General features: G+C 44.2%; 1 protein-coding gene across 9 annotated transcripts in view; it reads right to left on the bottom strand.

Annotated features, from left to right (window-relative positions):
- The window catches only part of Hectd1 (HECT domain E3 ubiquitin protein ligase 1), an 88,022-nt gene extending 75,197 nt beyond the window's left edge, over positions 1-12,825 (bottom strand). For all 9 annotated transcript variants that reach the window (XM_087911806.1, XM_087911811.1, XM_087911808.1 and 6 more), the window contains exons 1-2: positions 12,692-12,825; positions 10,995-11,156 (exon numbers count right to left, since the gene is read on the bottom strand). In XM_087911806.1, coding sequence (XP_087767932.1) covers positions 10,995-11,134 — 140 coding nt within the window. In that variant the 5' untranslated portion in view covers positions 11,135-11,156; positions 12,692-12,825. The remainder of the gene's footprint in view (positions 1-10,994; positions 11,157-12,691) is intronic.
- Positions 12,826-19,875: the final 7,050 nt, after the last annotated feature.

The following is a 19,875-nucleotide window of genomic DNA, read 5'->3' as shown; positions in this document are numbered from 1 at the left end:
AATATTGTATATATAATAAACAAATAAATATTTTTTTAAAGTCTTTTGAAATTTCCATCTGAATTTTACAACCATGTTTCTCTGCTATATAAAGAGTCTTTGGATTGTGATTGCATCTGCGGACATTCCAGTAACGCAGCACTTTCCGGTAGAATTCTGTCCCCCAAAGCACGGCAGTGCTTTCCATCTTCTAGAGGCTTCTATAGATCTTCATTACACAAGTCTAATTTGTTGGTTCTTTACTGCAGTTTTGTTTTTCCTTTTGAAACTATTGTGAATGGGATTTTTAAATATCTTTGGGAATTTTTAGCTGTCTATGGGTTACTTCCTTTGTTTAAAAAAAAAGGGGGAAAGGAAGGAAGGAAGGAAGGAGGGAAGGAGGGAGGGAGGGAGGGAGGGAGGGAGGGAGGGAAGGAAGGAAGGAAGGAAGGAAGGAAGGAAGGAAGGAAGGAAGGAAGGAAGGAAGGAAGGAAGGAAGAGGGGCTAGACAGACAACTCAAGCATTTAGTCCTAGGCTTAAAATCAAAAAGATCAAAAGAAGCAGAAGCATGTTTCCTCCCCTGGAGTTCTTCCCACTCTCTGGAGTTCTTTCCCATTTTTCCTTATTAAATCTAAAACAATTTAAGGCCTATGATTGATCTAGGTCTAGTGATAGACACCTTTAATAGCAGAGCTCAAAGGGAAAGGCAGGCAGATCTCTGAGTTTGAGGCCAGCCTGGCCTACAGAGCAAGCTCTAAGCAGCCAAAGCAGCTTATATATAGGAAGGCCCCGGCTGGTTGCAAATTCTTAAGTGACCCTCCTGCCTCAGCTTTTCAAATGCTGGGATTACAGGTTTGTGGAACTTTCTGACAAACTCTTGCTGTGTTTCCTAGAATCATGTTAGGAATACAGACCAAGGCTGAAGACGGTTCAGGGGTTGAAAGCACTTGTTGCTTTTGTAGGACCCAGGTTTGATTCCCAGCATCCACATGGCAGCTCAAAAGTGTGTAAATCCAGTTCTGGGGATCTGAGGCCTCTCCTGGCCTCTGAGAACACCAGGCACACACACGATGCAGACACACATGCAGGCAAAACACTCAAGCACACAAAATAAAATTAATTTAAAAAAAAAGAAAGAATATTGACCAACTTGATCAGAATGTTGGTTTAACGAGAAGCCCAGGTGATTCCCATCGTGTACATCAAGGACTCAAAGCTGGAGCTCTTACCGAAGACAAGGCCTGATCCCCAGAGAACAGCAGTGCTGCCCTAAACAAAGATCTGTCTTCACATCAGCCCTTTCAAATCCAGCCCTGGCGGTCAGCCCACTTGAGAAAGACGCTAAATACAAAGGACATCTTCAGACTTCATGCTCCTGACCTCACTGTATTCAATGAGACTTCCTTTCTCTCCTTGAGTCACTGTCTCCTATGCATAGGAAGTGAAAGCAAGGCAGGATAAAGCTGCAGGAGGTGGTACCCCTTCTTTAACCCCAGCACTTGGGAGGCAGAGGCAGGTGTATCACCGTGAGTTCAGCTTGATTTTACAAAAGAATTCCAGGCTAGCCAGGGTTACACAGTTGAGAACCTCTTTCCAAAACAAACAGACAAACAAAAAAACAAAACAAAACTAACTTACCGGAGCTTCACTGTGTTGAGGGCAGTAGTTACATTTAATACTAGTTAATACTAGCTAACACGAGTTACTACAGTGAAAACTCACAAGTACAGTTAATACTAGTAACTGCACTCTTCACTGCCAGGAACTAACAGGAAATAAAAGCCAATTTCAAAGAAGAACTTCGATGGAGCAACAAAATTATTAATCTTACTAAACCTGAACCCTTCAGATATAAACCTTTCAATTATTCTACAAAGAAAATGAGAAGAAAGCACAAATAACTTCTACATAACCAAAGAATAATATAATAGCTTGTTAGTGAAAAATACCTGCTCAACTGTCTGAGAACTGAACCAGTGGCTATTTTCTTGCAATAACATTTTATTCAAGAACTACCAAACAAACTGATTGTAGAGGCTTAGATATCTAGCAAACACTGGTGAGGTCATTCAGCAAGTAAAGGAACTGGCCACCAAGCCTGATAACCTGAGTTCAATTCCAAAGGACTCAGGCCATGGACAGCCATGTTTACCTTTGACCTCCACAAGACTCAAGGCAGCTAGGCACACACACGCAAAAAACAAATTTATAAATAAGGTATGATCAAGCTATCTGGTAAACATTTTCTTAAAAATGTAATGAAGCAAACCTTTTAATGCAAGAAAAACAAGCAATGGGGCTTGTTACCAATCATAAAAACATTCACACTTTCAAACAAAAACTACCACTCTGGAGAATATAATTGCCACAAAGAGCTGACAGCATCCCAATAAAGACTTTTTATATAATTAGTAGTCATAGTAACAAATGTGAGCTTTTGTACTGTTAAGATGAAATATGTCAACATTTAAAATATCTGTACAACCAGTGGAAAGTATTTTCCACATGACCAATGGAATATATTAGAAAATTAAATACAGATGAGTCATCCCCTCAGTATAACACAGATCAAGCAGGTCTGGTGGTTCAAGACTATAATCCCAGCTATTTGGGAGCTAAAGCAGGATCTCCAAGTTCAAGGCCTGCCTGGGCTAGAGTAAATTCATGGTCAGCCTAACCAATAAGCTCTGACTCAAAATGCAAAGATTTTCAAAGGGGCTGAGGAAGCTGGAAACTAACTTGGTAGTAGGTTTCTTGCCTAGAGGGCCCGAAGTCCTAAATCCAGTCTCCAGCACTACACAATCCCAGCATTCTGCTAGATCAGAATTCACCATCCTTGACCACACAGCAAGTTCCAGGTCAGCCAGGGCTACATGGCAAGGTTCTATCTTACTTCTCTCTTCCACAGACATCACAAAAAAAGGTAAAAGAAAACAACAGTTTGGAGAGAATTTTAAAAGGCAAAATAGCCTGGATCTACTGAACCACAGAGTTTGAGAGTGTCAAAGGAAGAAGAGGGGGATGGCACCCGTCACAGGACAATAATGAAAGGTTTGTTTTGTGACAGGGTCTTAGCCCAGGCTAAATTGCCCTAATTTGCAGCAATTATCCTATCTTGGCCTCTGAAATGCTGAGATTACAGGAGTACACCACCACTCCCCTAGCCAAAAACTGGAGTTGGATTTGTTCATGATATTTGTGATAGCTTAGTGGTGGATGTTGAAGAAAAAGTCATGTTAATAAGTTTAAAAATTACAAGTGGGCCCTAAATTACAGAAATAAACCAATAACTATAAAAGACAAAGCGTTTCTCCCGGGCTGGGGCTATGGCCCGGTCGGTAGAGAGCTTGCCGAACATGCACGGAGCTGGACCCCCAGCACCCCTCAAACCATCCCTGCATCATACACTCGTGATCCCAGCGTCTGGACGGTGGAGCAGTGGGCTGAGAGTTTAAGGTCATTCTTGGCTGCACAGCCAGTTTGAGACCAGTATGGGCTACAAGAGACCCTGCTGCAAAAAACATAAATAAATATAGTGAAAAGGTTAATGTGGTAATGAGATGACTGAAGGCTAGGGGACTGATTACTTCGGGGACAGCTGCAGGCACAATTTGAGCATGTCAGGTTACCATGAGCTGTACACTTGCAGGAAAGTGATAGTCATAGGAACTTGTTAGGATTTAAAAATTATGAATCCTAAACAATCATCGTATGTGTTGTTCAGGTCCTCTATTTACTATACTCAAAGTGAATCTGGGGGATTTAAAAATGTACTGAGAGTTTAATCTAAAATAACCCCTGGCAACTCCCCAGGGAAGCACGGGCTTCCCACACTTGTGTATGTCTCATTTTCCCAAAGCATCCAGGCTTAAAATCTGTTAAAATGTCTTTTGAGGGCTGCAGAGATGACTCAGTGGTTAACAGCACTTGCTCTGCTGGTAGAGGATCAGAGTTTGGTTCCCAGCCCTCGCATCAGACGGCTCACAACTGTCTCTAGACAGCTCTAGGGCATCTAACATGCCTGGCCTCCGAAAGCATCTACACTCGTGCACATACACACCCACATTCAAACATACATAACTGAAAATGATTTTTTAAATGGACCGGCCAGGCAGTAGTGGTACACGCCTTTAATCCCAGCACTCGGGAGGCAGAGGGAGACAGATATCTGTGAGTTCGAGGTAGCCTGGTCTACAAGAGCTAGTTCCAGGACAGGCTCCAAAGCTACAGAGAAACCCTATCTCAGGATCTCAGGTGGGTTTAAAAAAGAAAAAAAAAAAAAAAGCTAAAATGGCCTGAAGATCTGATTTTGATTCCTGAGTCCCATTTGGTAGGAGAAAACTAACTCTAGAATGCTGTCCTTACATGTGGTCCACTTGCATAACAGACAGACAGACAGACAGACACAGACACAGACACACACACACATTATAATTTTTTTTAATAAGAAGGGCGAAAAAAAGCAGGGCATGCTGTCATGGGTTTATATATTCCCAGAATGGAGAGCTTGAGGTCAGACAGCCTAGTCTAACTGGCAAGTTTCATGCTCCACTGGGAGTCCTTGTCTCAAAAAAGAATGGGTCAGGCTGGTAAGATGCCTCATCTGGTAAAGGTGCTTGTTGACAAGCCTGATGACCTGAGTTTGATTCTCAGAATTCATATAAAATTAGCAGGAAACCAACTCCACAAAACTGTCCTCTCACTGGTACATCCATGTCATGACAATCATATGTACTGCCTCCCCACGCATGTATACATATACATAATGATAAATAAATACATAATAAAATTTAAGTTAAAAAGGCTCCTGATGGCCTCCCTAAGTACCCACACCCAAAGGCTGAGAAGTCTCTAGCCAAGCGCTCAGGTGCACATCACACAATGACTTCTTTATGAGCCCTCATGCTACAATCTGCAGTCTTTAGGCAAGGTGTGGGGGTGCACACCTTTAATTTCAGTACTCAGGAGGCAGAGGTAGGTGGATCTGTGTCTGAGGCTAATCTGGTCTATAAAATAAGTTCCAGGCCAGGCAGGGCTACAGAGAAACCCTGTCTCCAAAACAATAGGCTTTTAAGACACTTGCGGAATACGACTGACACGGCAGAAGGAAAGAACCCCTGCAGACCACCTGACCTCCACCAGCATCCTGCGGCACTTACCCTAGACACACATACAATAAATAAAATATAACTGAAAAAGTGAGGCTGAAGAGATGACTAAGCAGCTAAAAATGCTGTCTACTCTTCCAGAGAATCGGGGTTCAATTCCAGCACTCACATGACAGCTCACACCTGTCAGTAACGCCAGCTCCAGGGGATTTGACATTTTCACACATACATACATACATGCAAAACAACAATGCACACAAAATTAAATCATTTTTTAAAATTAGAAAAAGTACCCCAACTCTGCTTCATTAAAAAAATAAAATTGAGAATAGTAAGCTTCTTATGTCTTAACTATAGCTTGTAAAAAAATGAAGTTAAAATAAAAATGACTAAATAAAGCATTTGAGAGAAGAGTGGCGGTAAGGTAAGAATTAGTCCTTTTATAAATCTCTCTCCCTACAGCTTGCCTTAATGGAAAAAAACTTGGTGCATTTGCTTCTGCTCTTGATCTGTTGTAGTATGAGTTTTTTTGTTTTGTTATTTACTTGAGTGTGGCTATTTGCTATTGTGTATATGTGTCAAAGTCAAACGACAAATTGCAAGAGTCAGGTTTATTCTCCCAGTCGGTTTCAGGGATCAAACTACGGTCCCAGCCTTCAACAGCTGAGCCAATTTACAGTGCTTGGAGATTGAACACTAAAAGCATATTCGTTAACTCCAAAAGGACAGTCAAACAAGCCCATAGAGATTCAGAACAATTCCAAGGAGAAAATCATTTAACTATTATGCAAAAAGCACCACATTAGTATTTCACATGTATTAGCCTCACTTGATTTTCATCAAAACCCAACAAGGATTAGGAATCAGGCTCAAAAGTCTATTCCATGACGGCTTTGCAATGAAGGCAGAATTCTGAACTCAGCTCTAGCCCAGTTCAAAAACCATGGTTTTCAATGCAGTATGCGCCTTTCCTAACTGTACAGATGCACACTTTCAATCCAAAGAAACCAGGCAAAATGTATCAAATATGTGGGCATGTCTTGATTTATTAGACATAACCAGACCATTAACTTTAACAAATCAAGTTGGAAGATTGTCTATGGCTGTAGAAAATTTGTTAGGCTGTAGTGGCGCACACCTTTGCTCCCAACACTTGAGAGCCAAAGGCAGGTGGAACTCTGTGAGTTCAAGGCCATCCTGGTCTACAGAGTGAGTTCCAGGACAGTCAGAGCTACAGAGAAATCCTGTCTCCTAAAACCTGTCTTGGTTTTCACCTGCCCTATTTGTTGACTTTAAAAGACTTTAAAAGCTGGATAGAGGGGGCTGGTGCCTGCAATTCTGGTCCTGAGGAAGCTGAGGCAGAAGAGAAGTCAGCTGTGGTGCACAAGTGGAATCCCAGCCCTCAGGGATCACCTTCTGTTGGGAGCCAGCCTGCATTACATGGTGGGTCTTAGGCCAGACTGAGCTATAGTGATAACACTGCTTCAAAAACCAAACAAAAGCTGGGTATATGGTGGCACAAACTTGCAATCCCAGCGCTGGAGAGGACGAGGCAGAACTGAAGCCCTTCTTGGCTAGCAAACAAATTTCAGCCCAACCCAGGATGCATGAGAACCTGTTTAAGAACAAGAAAGACTCACAAATTTATCACTGTTTCAAGAAATAATGTGCCAAAATATAATTCAAGCTTATCATATGACTTCCCTTGAAACACTTTTCCCACAAATCCTCTCCACTAATCCCCACTGAGACCACACAGCCATTTTACGGAGGAACAGAAGCTAAGTAGACAACGAGACTGTAAGAATTTGAGTGTCGGGACTGAAAAATAAAGGCTGGATGGTTAAGGACACTTGCTGTTCCTGCAGAGAACCTGGGTTCAGTTCCCAGCACCCACATGGTGCCTCACAGCCATCTACAACTCCAGTAGCAGGGGATCTGACACTTCAAGCCACATGTGCATACGCACAGGCAAAACATTCATACACGTACAATAAAAGTAAATCTTGTATAAAAAGAACTTGAACCTATGGCCATAATGTCATAACCAAAAATAACTACATGGCTAAAGAATGACGAAAGCAAACCAAGACTCAAGGGGAAACAGGGCAGCAAGTGGTCTAAACTGGTGAAAGCACTGGCTGAATTACCTCATTTCAATCACATACACATGAAATAAAAACAAATCGTTTGTTTCTAGATAGCGTTTCTCTGTGTAACAATCTAGGTGCCCTTGAACTCACTCAAGTAGACCAGGCTGGCCTTGAACTCACAGACATCCACCTGCTTCTGCTGGAATCAAAGACAAGCACCACTATGCCCAGCTAAAAACAAACAAATCTTCATATATATATACATATATATATATATACATACATATATATATATATATTTCTTTACGTCAATGATGGCTCAGTAGATGGCACCTGCCACCAAGCTTGCTTACTTGAGTCCACTAGCTGGGATCTACATGGTAGAAGGGAAAAAAAAAAATCAACTTCTACATGCATGTACACACAAATAAATACATGCATAAATGTAATTTTTTTGGAACTCTTCTCTAAACTGTTTTAATGCAGTAACAGTTTCTTTAACTGCTGTTATAAACACCTCTACTAGGGCCAGTGCCACAACTCAGCAGACAGAGGCACCTGCCATCAACAGGACAGACTGGGTCCAATCCCTGGGACAGACTATACTACCTGCTAAATCTACATTGCCTTTTCAGTGGTTTCTACATAACAGTTTGGATTTTTGCTAACACAGTATTATTTTAGCTGGATATGGTAGCACACACCTTTAATGCCAAACTTGGGAGGTGGGGGCAGAAGGAGCAGGAGGAACTCTTGAAGCCTCTCATACATGGAGAAGAACATATATGTTTATCTTCTTTAAGGCCATGCAGATCTCAGGTATTGAACTCAGGTCAGTGGTGAATACCAAGAACCAATTTGGTGCGCGTGTGCACAAGCACACACAATAATAAATCACAATGTTTAAAGAAAAGGAAAACCTCAATATTTCTTTTAAAAAAAACAAAAAACAAAAACAAAAACGCACTCAGTCAGGCAGTGGTGGTGCATGCCTTTAAAACCAGCACTCAGGAAGCAGAGGCAGGTGGATCTCTGTGAGGCCAGCCTGGTCCACAAAGCTAGTTCTAGGACAATTAGAGTTGTTACACAGAGAAACCCTATCTCGAAAAAACAAAACAACAAAAACAAGCCACCGTGTGTGTGTGTGTGTGTGTGTGTGTGTGTGTGTGTGTGTGAGAGAGAGAGAGAGAGAGAGAGAGAGAGAGAGAGAGAGAGAGAGAACTAAAGAGAAAATATAAAGTAACACTTAACAGGCAAGTGTGACTTTCTCCCCCAGCAGGTTTTCAACCCCATACTACAATGCTGCCCCCCCTACAGGGGTGGGAGGTGACAAGAATGACTTTTTAAATGCACAAAGTGAAGCACTGGCTCAGCAGTTAAGAACACTCAAAGATCCTGCAGAGGAACTGGGCTGGACCCCAGCACCCACATCAGGTTGCTCACCGCCACCTGTAACTCCAGTCCAGGGAAGGCCAAGTGGCCTCTTCAGGCACACGGCATGAATGCAGACACGCATACACAGAAGCAAAAATAAACCTTTAAACAAAACAGTAACTCTCAATCCGACGGTGACTATGTAATGAAACATACGAATACTTCTACCGTATGTTTCTATAAATCCTACTAAAATAGGTTATCAAGGAGAAACTAAGTTATTCTCTTAAGAATCTACTGATCTCCTGGTGGTGGTGGCATACTCATTTAATCCCAGCAGTTGGAAGGATCTCTGTGAGTTCAAGGCCAGTCTGGTCTACAGAATGAGTTTCAGGACAGACAGAACTACACAGAGAAACCCTGTCTTGAAATTAAAAAAAAAAAGCTACTGATAAAAGGAGTTAAGCCAACCCCTACGATGTGGAAGCTTATTAGTTTATTATAAGGGCTTCTATCAACTCTGTGTTCAAACATGTTAGAGAGGGGCTGGAGAGATGGCTCAGAGGTTAAGAGCACTGACTACTCTTCCGGAGGTCCTGAGTTCAATTCCCAGCAACCACATGGCAGCTCACAACTGTCTGAAAATCCAGTTCCAGGGGACCTGACACCTTCACACCAATGCACATAAAATAAAAGATAAATAAATCATAAAATTTAAAAAAAAAAACATGTTAGAGAACAACTTACCAAAACAGGTTCTCTCCTTCTATAACACAGATTCTGGGCACTGAACTCACATCCTCATCCTCAGACTTGGAATAAGTACCTTTACTCATCGAGCCATATCCCAGGACACCCTTGCTTTGAGATTTTTTTTGAGATAGGGTTTCCAGTAGCTCAGACTGGCTTGGACTAACTGTGTTGTTTCAGGAATATTTGTTTACACTGTAAAGAGGTATCTCTGCCTAAGGTGTCTTCTGATCAGTTTATTAAAGAGCTAAATGGTCAATAGCTCAGCAGGAGACAATAGGCGAGACTTGTGGGCAGAGAAACTGGGAAGAGGAATCTAGGAAGACAGATTTCACCAGCAGACTTAGAGCAAGTCAGTTGTGCCATACTAAGTAGATGTAACCGAGCCACGTGGCAGAACACAGATTTAAAAAGTATTGGTTAATTAAGTTATAAGAGCTAGTTGGGAAAGAGCCTAACCTAAGGCCAAGCTTTCATAACTAATATTAAGCCTCAACATCATTACTGGGGAGCTGGCAGTACCATACAAGACAGTCCAACAAGAGAGTTTGCTGCACTATGTATTGATGACCTTTAATTTCTGCTTCTTCTACCTCCAGCTCCCCAGCACTGGGATTAAAAGCAAGAACTACCATATCCAGCTAAAATAATACTGTTTTAACAAAATTCCAAACTATTCCAAACTATTACTCAAAAACTATTACTCTTAAAACTCAAGAGAAAACAAGTTGAAAAGATAGTATAGATTTAGCAAGTAATATAGTACGTTTCCACCTCAAAGGCATTAATTATGCCAAGCTTTAGGCTAATATCTCAAATATTTTCTAATTACCTCTAAATAGCATTAAAGTATATATAAAAAGTTTGTAATGACTTATTGGAATTCAGAACTGTAAACATAAATGAACTCAGAACAACATTTATTCTTTTACTGAACTAGAATCACACAAGAGGAAAACATGACTTTAGTGGCCTATCTAGTAGCGACTTTTTTTATATTTTTAAGCAAACTCTATTATCATCTCTGAATGAAACTATTTGAAACTCCCCAGATTTGGGGTGGTGAAATGGCTTGGCTGGTAAAGGTACTTACCATAAACCTGACAACTTTAGCTCAAGCCTGGAACCCACATGAGAAATCAACTCCCTCAAGTTGTGCTCTGGTTTCTACATGCTTGCCATGGCACGCACGCAAGCACACATGCGCAAACACACACACACTCTATGTAACAATCAATGTACCTTCTCAAAATGAACTTTACAAACCAGAAAGTTATTTTAACAAAAGCGCAATGGCATATGAAAACCAAAGAAACAGGCGGTTCCACTCTTACTCTCCTAGTCAGCCACACAGACAGAACCAGCTTTAAAGAAGATAAACATGTATATTCTCCTCAGTTTATGAGATGTTTCCTAACTGACTCAACCAAGTTATGGGTTAATATTAGTATTCCTAATTCACAGTCATTCAACAGGTATGTATTTACATAACCACAATTATCATTACTAGGGTTCCATTTCCCGCCACCTTTTATTCCTCAGCAAAGTAAACAGACGACTGCAGAAATGTCCAAAAGGACATTTAAAAATTCACTGGTGACGTTTTCATACAAACTAAAGTCAGCAAATGGCTGGAACCAGATGTCACGGCAGCGACCCTAGAGGAAGCTGATGAAGGAATGCACTTACGTTTCAAAACAGCGATCCACGTTGTCGGACATCAAAAGCAGCATGCAGAGCTGTTCCAGGGCTATCAGCTGCATGTCCCTTTCATCTCCCTGCCCCATCTGCAGCCACTCCAGCAACGTGTCGGGATCCACGTCGGCCATGGTCTTTGAAACACCTCCTTGTCTAAGTTAAAAATGGAAAAATGGGTTTTCAAAGGCTCAGAACTGATCAGCCTGTGTTTACAGTTTTTTCCTGTACATCCAAAGTGTTTGTAAGGTCGTCAAACTAGTATACACACACACACACACACACACACACCTACAGTCGTCCTCTGATTTCCGTATTGCTCTATAGCATGCACATACACACAGGCACACACACACAAAAGCATAAACAAATACACATGACTTTAAAAACTTTCCCAAGTGTATTACCACAAAAAGTATACTATAATGTAGCCGTTTTCAACTTTCCTCTACTTCCTGAGCTTAATGTTCAGGTACACTAAACACAAAACAATTTAACACAAGAGTTCATGCTGACTAGGTTGCTAGTTAGCCAGAAACCAGAGCTGTCTCTGTCAGACAGTGGAATAAGCTTTGGAACCCACTACTGTTATCAGCAATGTCCGTGCCAAAAAGCAAAGAACACCTACAAAAAAGTTGTTTTACCAGCAAATGTCTCCCTGCAACACCCCACACCCCCGCCCGAAAAACAAAACAAAATAAAAACTGGGATTCCGATACGGGTCATATCCAGTACTCGTAAGGAAACTATATACACATTCTGATCCAATTCCCCTTCAAATTGAATATCTCCTTTCTCAGCAACAACTTCACAAATTTTGAATTCGCAAACTCACTCCAAAATATATCCAAATACAAACAGTAATTAGATATGAAATCTACCTATGGGGGGGCAATACTGGTTAGAACTTCTGGCAGTCTTGGCGAGTGTTCTTAAAACTTTTTTTGAATACTTAAAGTAAATGCAACTAACAGGTTACGAAGCCAAGAAAAAAAAATAAGCCACTCTCGGTTCCCACACAATGGGGGAGTTATTTTTCATTAAAAAGGGAAAAAAAAACTAAAACGAGAAGTAGTTTAGGTAGACGAGTCATTACAAATCTCTTCGTTAAGCGCCTGACCACAGGACAGCCTGGGGTCGCACGCAATCCACCTGCCGGTGTGGGAACCAAGAGGCGGGTCGCGGTGGGCAACCATCGGCGGCGCCCCGGGGGCTGCCCCACCATCCTGGGCCTGCCCGAGGCCGAGGCCGAGCCGCTGACACCCAAGCCGGCTAAGTCAGCTACCTGCCTGCGGGAGGAGGGCGAAGTTCTGGGGAAGCAGCCAGCCAGCCTGCGTGCTCGAGAGGAAGCAGCCGAGCGGCCGCGCTGCGGGGCTCCCGGAACTCGGAGGCCCAGCGGGACGTCCCCGGTCCCCGGTCCCCGTCCTCGATCGGGCGGCAGAGGCTGATCAAGGACAAGGGGAGCGCAGCCGGAGCTCCGGCGCCAGCAAACCAAGCCCCGTAAGGGCCCGGGGAGGGGAACAAAGGGTCCGAGACGGAGAGGAGGCGGCGGCAGTGGCCGACCTCACGGCGCCGGGGTCCAGCTTCGCACCCGCCACTGGGCTCGGCCGCCCGGATCCTCGCGCAGGCCAGGCCCACCACCCCGCCGACGGCGCCCGGCGCCCCCGCCTGCCCTCCCCGTAGCCTCTTACCCCGGCTCGGCGTCCCAAACAGCTCCGGTCCAGCTCCAACAAGCAGGCCGCGGGCGGAGCCAGGCCCGACCGCGGCCTTCACGTTCCCAGGAAGCCGCAGGCCGCGCAGGTCGAGCCAGGCAGGCGGCACAGGAAAAGCCGCGTCTCGTCCCTCCCCTTCCTCCGCGGGGACCCGGTGACAAGGAAGCGAGAGCTCCTCCCGAGCGACGGCGGCGGCGGCGGCGGCGGCGGCGGCGGCGGCCAGCGCGGGTCCCGACCCTCTCAGCACGCGGCTCCTCAGGCCCTGCGGTTCAAAGCGAGGCCCGCGCGCAGCTGCCCCTGGCAGCGGGGAGAGGCCGCGTCCATCGCCAGCCGGGCGGGGGCAGGAGAAGGCTCGACCGGGCGCCGGGCGGGGAGGCTGGCGGAGGCCGCGCGGGCGGAGGCGGAGCGAACGCCTCCCGGCCGCCCTGCCCGCGGCCACCTGGGGCGCTGCGGAGACCGGCCGAGCGGGACGACGATGGACGACGGCGGGGGACGCCCCGGGGCTCCCTGGGGCGGACGGCTACAGCTCTTCCTCAGGCCTCCGGGAGCCGGCCTGGCCGCGCTGTCAATCGGCGCGCGCCGCCGGCAGCTGCTTCGCGCAGGCCCCGCCCGCCTCCCCCGGCGCGGGTCTTCGGAGTCCCGCGGAGCGGAGGCCACGGGGTCGGGCCTCGGGTCACCCCGCCCCTGCCCTCGAACGTCTGAGGACGAGCGCCCTGCGGTTTCAGCCGAGCGCTTCGCGGCGAGCCGGGGAAGGCAGCTCGGCGTTATCGCCTCGGTGCAGATGGGACGCGTGCCTCCTGGCGGCCCCCTCGGAGCCCCGGGAAGCAGCAGCCCCAGGACTTCTCAATTTTTTTTTTCCCCCTGCGGCTTGTGATCATTCGTACTTGCATAGTTATTCCTTTCAAAGTTTTATTTCACGGACATTGAAAAATCAAAAAAACTGGTCGCTGAGAGTGGCGCCCGCCCGTGGCTGGGACACTGGGGACCTGGAGGGGGCTGAAGGATCTGGAGTTCAAGGTCATCCTTGGCTACCTAATGAGGTCGCGACTTGTCGTCGATGGCTGCGGTGGTGCAAGGAGTGGGGTAGTGGAAGAAGAGGGGGAAAAAGCACCTGCCTCTAGGGGTGCACATGGAGATCTATTTATGATTCCATTAACAAACATACCTCTTAGATCTAGAGCCCCTTGGTTTGTGAGATTACCAAAACTATGCCCCACACTCCTTACTGAACTTTCATTTATTCAACCTTTGAACAAAAATAGCAATAGATAACTTAATTTTTTAAAAAGACCGTCTGCAAAGACCAAGCCTAGTAATTTTCAACCACAGCTGCACATTAGATTCACCCGCAAAAGTTTGTTTTGTTGTTTTTTTAGGAGAGTTTTAGATCCACAGCAAATTGAACAGAAAGTACACACAGTAAGTTACAACTACCTTGGTCTACATATCGTGTTCCTGGCCAGCCAGGTGGAAGTACAGAGAGTTCCCATTACCCTCTGTTTATGGTTTTGTTCTTTCCAAAATACCGTATAGTTGAAATCGGAGTGTACATACAGCCCTTTCAGAAGGGCTCCTTAATCCACTGATACTCCTTGGAATCTTCTGTGTTTTTTCATAGCTTGGTAGCTCATTTGCTCATTTATTTGTTTGGTGTCTTTTTTTGTCCTGGATTTTTTTATTTGGTTTTGTTTTTGCTTTTGTTTGTTTTGTTTGTATGTCTGTTTGTTTTGAAATAAGACCATACTTATGTAACCCAGGCTGGCCTCAGCGTCAGTAACCTCCTGCCTCAGCTTCCTGGGTGCTGCAGCATGAGTGCATCATCACACATTCCTCGGAAGCTCATATCTTCCTGCTGACTAGTAGAGCTGTTTAGAAGCATCAGTCTGTGTTTGCCCATACACGGATGCCTGGATTCTACCTTACAGACTGAATGGGCCACATCAGAAACCTCCAAAGTTCCCCAGGGGGAGAAGGACTTGGAAACACCATATCTAATAAAAGACTGTTGTCAAAACTTACTGAAAACTACTCAAACCCAAGAATAAGATCATTCCTAAAGGGAGAGAGGAGTTCGTTGAATCAGGATTCACAATTTGAGCATCTCCAAAGCAGAAATAATAAGGTGTCGTTTGGGGGCTGGAGAGATGACTCAGTGGCTGCTCTTCCAAGACACCAGATTTTAACTCCCAGCACCCACACGTGACAGCTTACAATTGTCTGTAACACCACTCCTGGGGGATCTGATAGCCTCAAATAGACATACATACAGGCGAAACAACAATACGCATAAAATAAATCATATTAAAAAAATAATAAGATACCCCACAGGCAAAGTTTATTCAACACCCTTCCCCAACATTCACTGGAGCCGGTCAGACAGCCCAGCGCAATTCAGCTGCTATAATAATCCACTAGATAGAGGCTGTCGTAAAAGCTTTGTTCTTAGCCTCCACATCCGTGCCAGGCATGCAAGCACCCACACTTACACATCATACACACCTAAAAATAATAAATAGCTGGGCATGGTGGCACTTGCCTTTTTTTTTTTTTTTAAATATTTATTTATTATGCATACAATATTCTGTCTGTGTGTATGTCTGCAAGCCAGAAGAGGGCACCAGACCTCATTACAGATGGTTGTGAGCCACCATGTGGTTGCTGGGAATTGAACTCAGGACCTTTGAAAGAGCAGGCAATGCTCTTAACCTCTGAGCCATCTCTCCAGCCCTGGCACTTGCCTTTAATCTCAGGAAGCAGACTTCAAGGACAGCCTGGTCTACAAAGTGAGCCTCGGGAAAGCCAGGGCTATTGCACTGAGAAACCCTGTCTCCAAAAAACCCTAATTTTATATATATATATACATAAAATATATATAATTTTGGTGGGTTTTTTTTTTTTGAGACAGGGTCTCACTTTGTAGCCCTGACTAGCCTGAAACTCATTATGTAGACAAGGCTGGTCTTGAACTCACAGAGGTCTGCCTGCCTCAGCCTCCTGAGTCCTGGGAGTAAAAGGCATGTGCCATCATTGACCAGTTTGAGTAGGAATTTTTAAAATAATGTTCTGGTAGAAGCTTCACCCTAGCCCCTGGCAGCCATTTACCCAAAGTGTCTGGAATGTTCGAATCGAAGCTCCACCCCAAGCCCCCTCTCTCCAGACCCTGCTGCATCTCAGAAAGCCCACCAAATGATGACCCTCTCCCCCAGAAGTGTTCACGATCACTCCCACAGGGTATTTAAACTGGCCCCCAGAAAACAGACTCTCCTCTTGTGGGGTACGGATGGGAGGGGGGAGCTGGAAAACCATCTGAGAACATTTTTATCCATTAAACCTGGGCTTTTTCTAACTTGGTTTGATTTGGTCTGATTTGATTGCTGCATCGGTGGAGAGGCTTATCAGGGTATAGAAACTTTTCACATAACTTTTGCAACTTTCATTGTGGTTTTATGACAGAATCTTACTATGTAGCACTTGCAACGGGTACCTTACTCAATAGATCAGGCTGGCCTTGGACTCACTGAGATCATCTTGGCTCTGCCTCTCAAGTGTTAGGATTACAGGCATGTGCCACCAAGCTAATCCCATTTTATTTGTCATTTTTATAACCCTAAACTTATTTCAGAATAAAAAGTGTTTTTTAATGACAGAAAGTTTAGCTTACAATGACTAATTCTTAGTAATAATCTGTCTTCTAGGAATCACTGTTGCTTTTCTAAAAAATTTTCTTAAAAGATGCATTTAAATCGTAGGATTTTGACAGTTTGTTAAATGATTCACCAGAGCCGCCATACCCCTTGGTAGTAGAGACAAAAGCCACACAGAAGTTGAAAATGCGGAGTACTCTGTGTCCCAAGTCAGTTGTTCCTGTTCCAAGGCTAATAAACTCTTCCATAATTTGCTAACATCCTGTTCCTTTTGTCTTGAGGAAATTTTTTTTCTTGCCAGTAAATGAAAAGTCTGTTGTCCGGCTTTGGCATAGTTAACATGCGTGAGAGTCATGCGATGAGCTTAGTTAAGGAAAAGTGGAACCTCATTTGCAAAAGTTGATCATATAGAAAATTTTCAGTAGCTCAATTTTTATGAAGCCTATCATTATCAGTTGCAAAGACATGTTTGGGGGAAGGTGCATAACTGGTGCCAGATTTTGAAAACTATCCTTCTAGATCAAATAATTGATTATTATTGATTGTGTTTGTCTCAGAAGACAATATAATGGTTGCAATGGTTTCTGAAAGAATCCCAGTTGCTTAGAGATCCACACTAATTGTTATGCCCAAATCACGGAGTACCCCCCCAAAACCAACTAGGAGACTGAATCCTGTAATTAAAAGCAAGAGTCTTTATTCTTACACAAGTTTGCAAACTCGGACTCTATGTGAGTCCAGTGTATTGGAGTGATCAGAGAGCCCTGAGCTCAATTGGGGTTGGTTTTTGTAGTAGCAAAGGTGGGGGTGAGGGACTTCTAAGGTTCAAGACCCCTGATTGGCTGACATTTGTCTAGGGGTGTCCTGGTGAAAAGCGATGGGTGTGTGCTGGCAGGTAGCCCTATATCTAATGGTTGGAACGTTAGGAATTTCCGTTGGATGGTCTGTTCCTGAGTGGTGTCTGTTTAGGACTTTTCCTGGAACCCAGTACTACCTGCTATGACAGCTGTGCAGCCTGGGCCCCCACATGGCCTGGTGCCCCGCATGTGTGACCAGGCTGCCATGAGTCCTCCTAAAATCTTTATAGATGAGGCCTTGGTAGCATATGTGGCTAGGGTACACAAACCATGAGACTGATCCTCAGCACTGTGTAAATCCGGGCATCCAGCAAAGGCCCGTAATCCCAGCAGGCAAGAACCGGAAATTAAAGGTCAAGCTTACCTACACGGAGAGTTTGAAGCCAGCCTGGAATATGTAAAACCCTGTCTCGGAAAGTAAGCATATAAAACACACACACTCACACACACACACACACACACACACACACACACGTATATCATAGACTAATTATACCATAATCTTATTGTTAACCAATATGAAGGAAATCTGAAGATAAACTAGTCTTAGGGACTTTTAAGTTTTTATCTATTTTTTTTCTTTGTTCTATTTATTTATTTATTTTTGTTTTTTTAAGACAAGGTTCTCTGTAGCTTTGGTGCCTGTCCTGGGACTAGCTCTTGCAGACCAGGCTGGCCTCGAACTCACAGAGATCCACCTGCCTCTGCCTCCTGAGTGCTGGGATTAAAGGCGTGCGCCACCACCGCCACCCGGCTTTCTTCTTTGGACGTTTTATCTTGTCTAAATTCATCTCTCAGTCAGCATCCTAGTTCATTTTACTCTGAGAGTCGTTTTTACTCCTGTTGGCTAGCCGGAAAAAGTAGATCCATGTACATTAGCGTGAGAATTACACTTCTACTCAGACCAGAGAGCAGAGTAAACTGGCAAGCCTTTATCTGGAAAGGAAAGCCGCTCCGGGAAGGAGAAAGAATCTACCTAGGTTGTTCAAACCCAAATTATCTCCTGCTTCCCTGGAGGTCCCTTGCTGCCAGTTATCTGAATCCTTTTGTCTAAAACTTACTTTGGTACCAGCAGGTCAAGAGCTTGCCACACAAGCAGGATAACTTGAGTTTTGATCCCCAGCGCCATATAAAAAGACTGGTACATGTATGTTATCTCTAACCCCAGGGCTAGTGCTAAGGGGACAAGAAAATCCCCAGACTCCCTAACCATCCAGTATAGCCCCAAACGGTGAGTACAAGTGCAGTAAGAGACCCTGTCTCAAAAACCGAGGTGCAGGGGCCATAGAGTTGTCTCAGCTGGTAGAAGCACTTGCCACCAAGGTTTATGACCCAAGTTTGATCCATGAAATCTACACGATAGAGAACCAACTCCTGCAAATTGTCCTCTGACCTATATTACACACACACTCCACACACACACACACACACACACACACACACACATGCACTCCTGTGCACACATGCACACACACACAAATAATAACATACATACGTATGCTCCCTCCTTCCCAAACACCAAGACCTGGAAGATCAGGATTTAGTATTAATGTAAACGCGGCCAAGGAGCACTGTTTGACTCACTGGGTACATGCCAGTGGCTGGTGCCAGCTCAGACTGGGCGTGTGGTTAGAAATGTGGGCACGCTGCGGCATTCTAGAGGAGAGGCGGGGTGCTCTCTCACAAAGTGAATGAAGCCCTCAAAATTTGCAACCAACTGCTATCTATACTTCTTTTCTTTGAAACCCATTATGGTCATATGATTTCCAAGCTTTATTACATTTCCAAGATTTATTACATTCCAAGATTTTCAAGATTTATTTTCAGTTATCTAAATAACAAAGAGGTACAGACGTAACTACTTTATTAAAATATAATTCAAATACCCTGAAGCTTATCATTTTCTTTGTTTGTTTGCTTTTGAGATAGGGTCTTTTGTAACCCATAATTCAAGGTCTCCTGAATTATGTAACTGGGGCTGGCCTCAAACACACTACAGTCCTTTGGCCTAAGCCTCCAGAGTACTGGGGTTGTAGGTATATTTGTTTGTTTTTGGTGTTGTCTTTTTAACATGGGGCTTTAAGTAATCCATACAGGTCTTGAAGTAGTTTGTAGTTAAAAATAATTTTGAATTCTTGATCCTCCTCCCTCTACCTTGAAAGTGTCCATTTTGCCCCATTTAGGATTAATTCTGAGTCAAATTTGGTCTTTGTTGTCGGGTGTAGTGTTTTAGGATTTCTATTGTTGTAAAGGGACATGGCCACTCTTATGAAGAAAAACATTTCATTGTGGTGGTTTGCTTACAGTTCAGAGGTTTAGTGCATTATCATCATGGCCAGAAGCAAGGCAGTGTGCAGGCAGACAGGGTGCTGGAGAAGGAGCTGAGAGTTCAACATCTTAACTCACAGGCAACAGGAAGTGGTATGAAATACTTCCAATTTGAGTATACATGATACCTCAAAGCCCATTTCCACAGTGACACACTTTCTTCCATAAGACCACACCTACTCCAGCAAGGTCATACCTCCTAATATATATACATATATATATATATATATATGAGGAAACATGCAGGCAGGCAGAGCACTATATATATATGGAATAGAAATAGAATCTTCTCCAGGGAAATCCATTGATTACCCAATATCAAATGGTCAGTTCT

The sequence above is a fragment of the Myodes glareolus genome, chromosome 11 (genome assembly GCF_982192425.1).
Source record: "Myodes glareolus chromosome 11, mMyoGla1.1, whole genome shotgun sequence".
In the NCBI taxonomy this organism is placed as follows: domain Eukaryota; kingdom Metazoa; phylum Chordata; class Mammalia; order Rodentia; family Cricetidae; genus Myodes; species Myodes glareolus.
The sequence above is the reverse complement of the archived record's forward strand: the minus strand, read 5'-3'. Positions and strand labels throughout refer to the sequence as shown.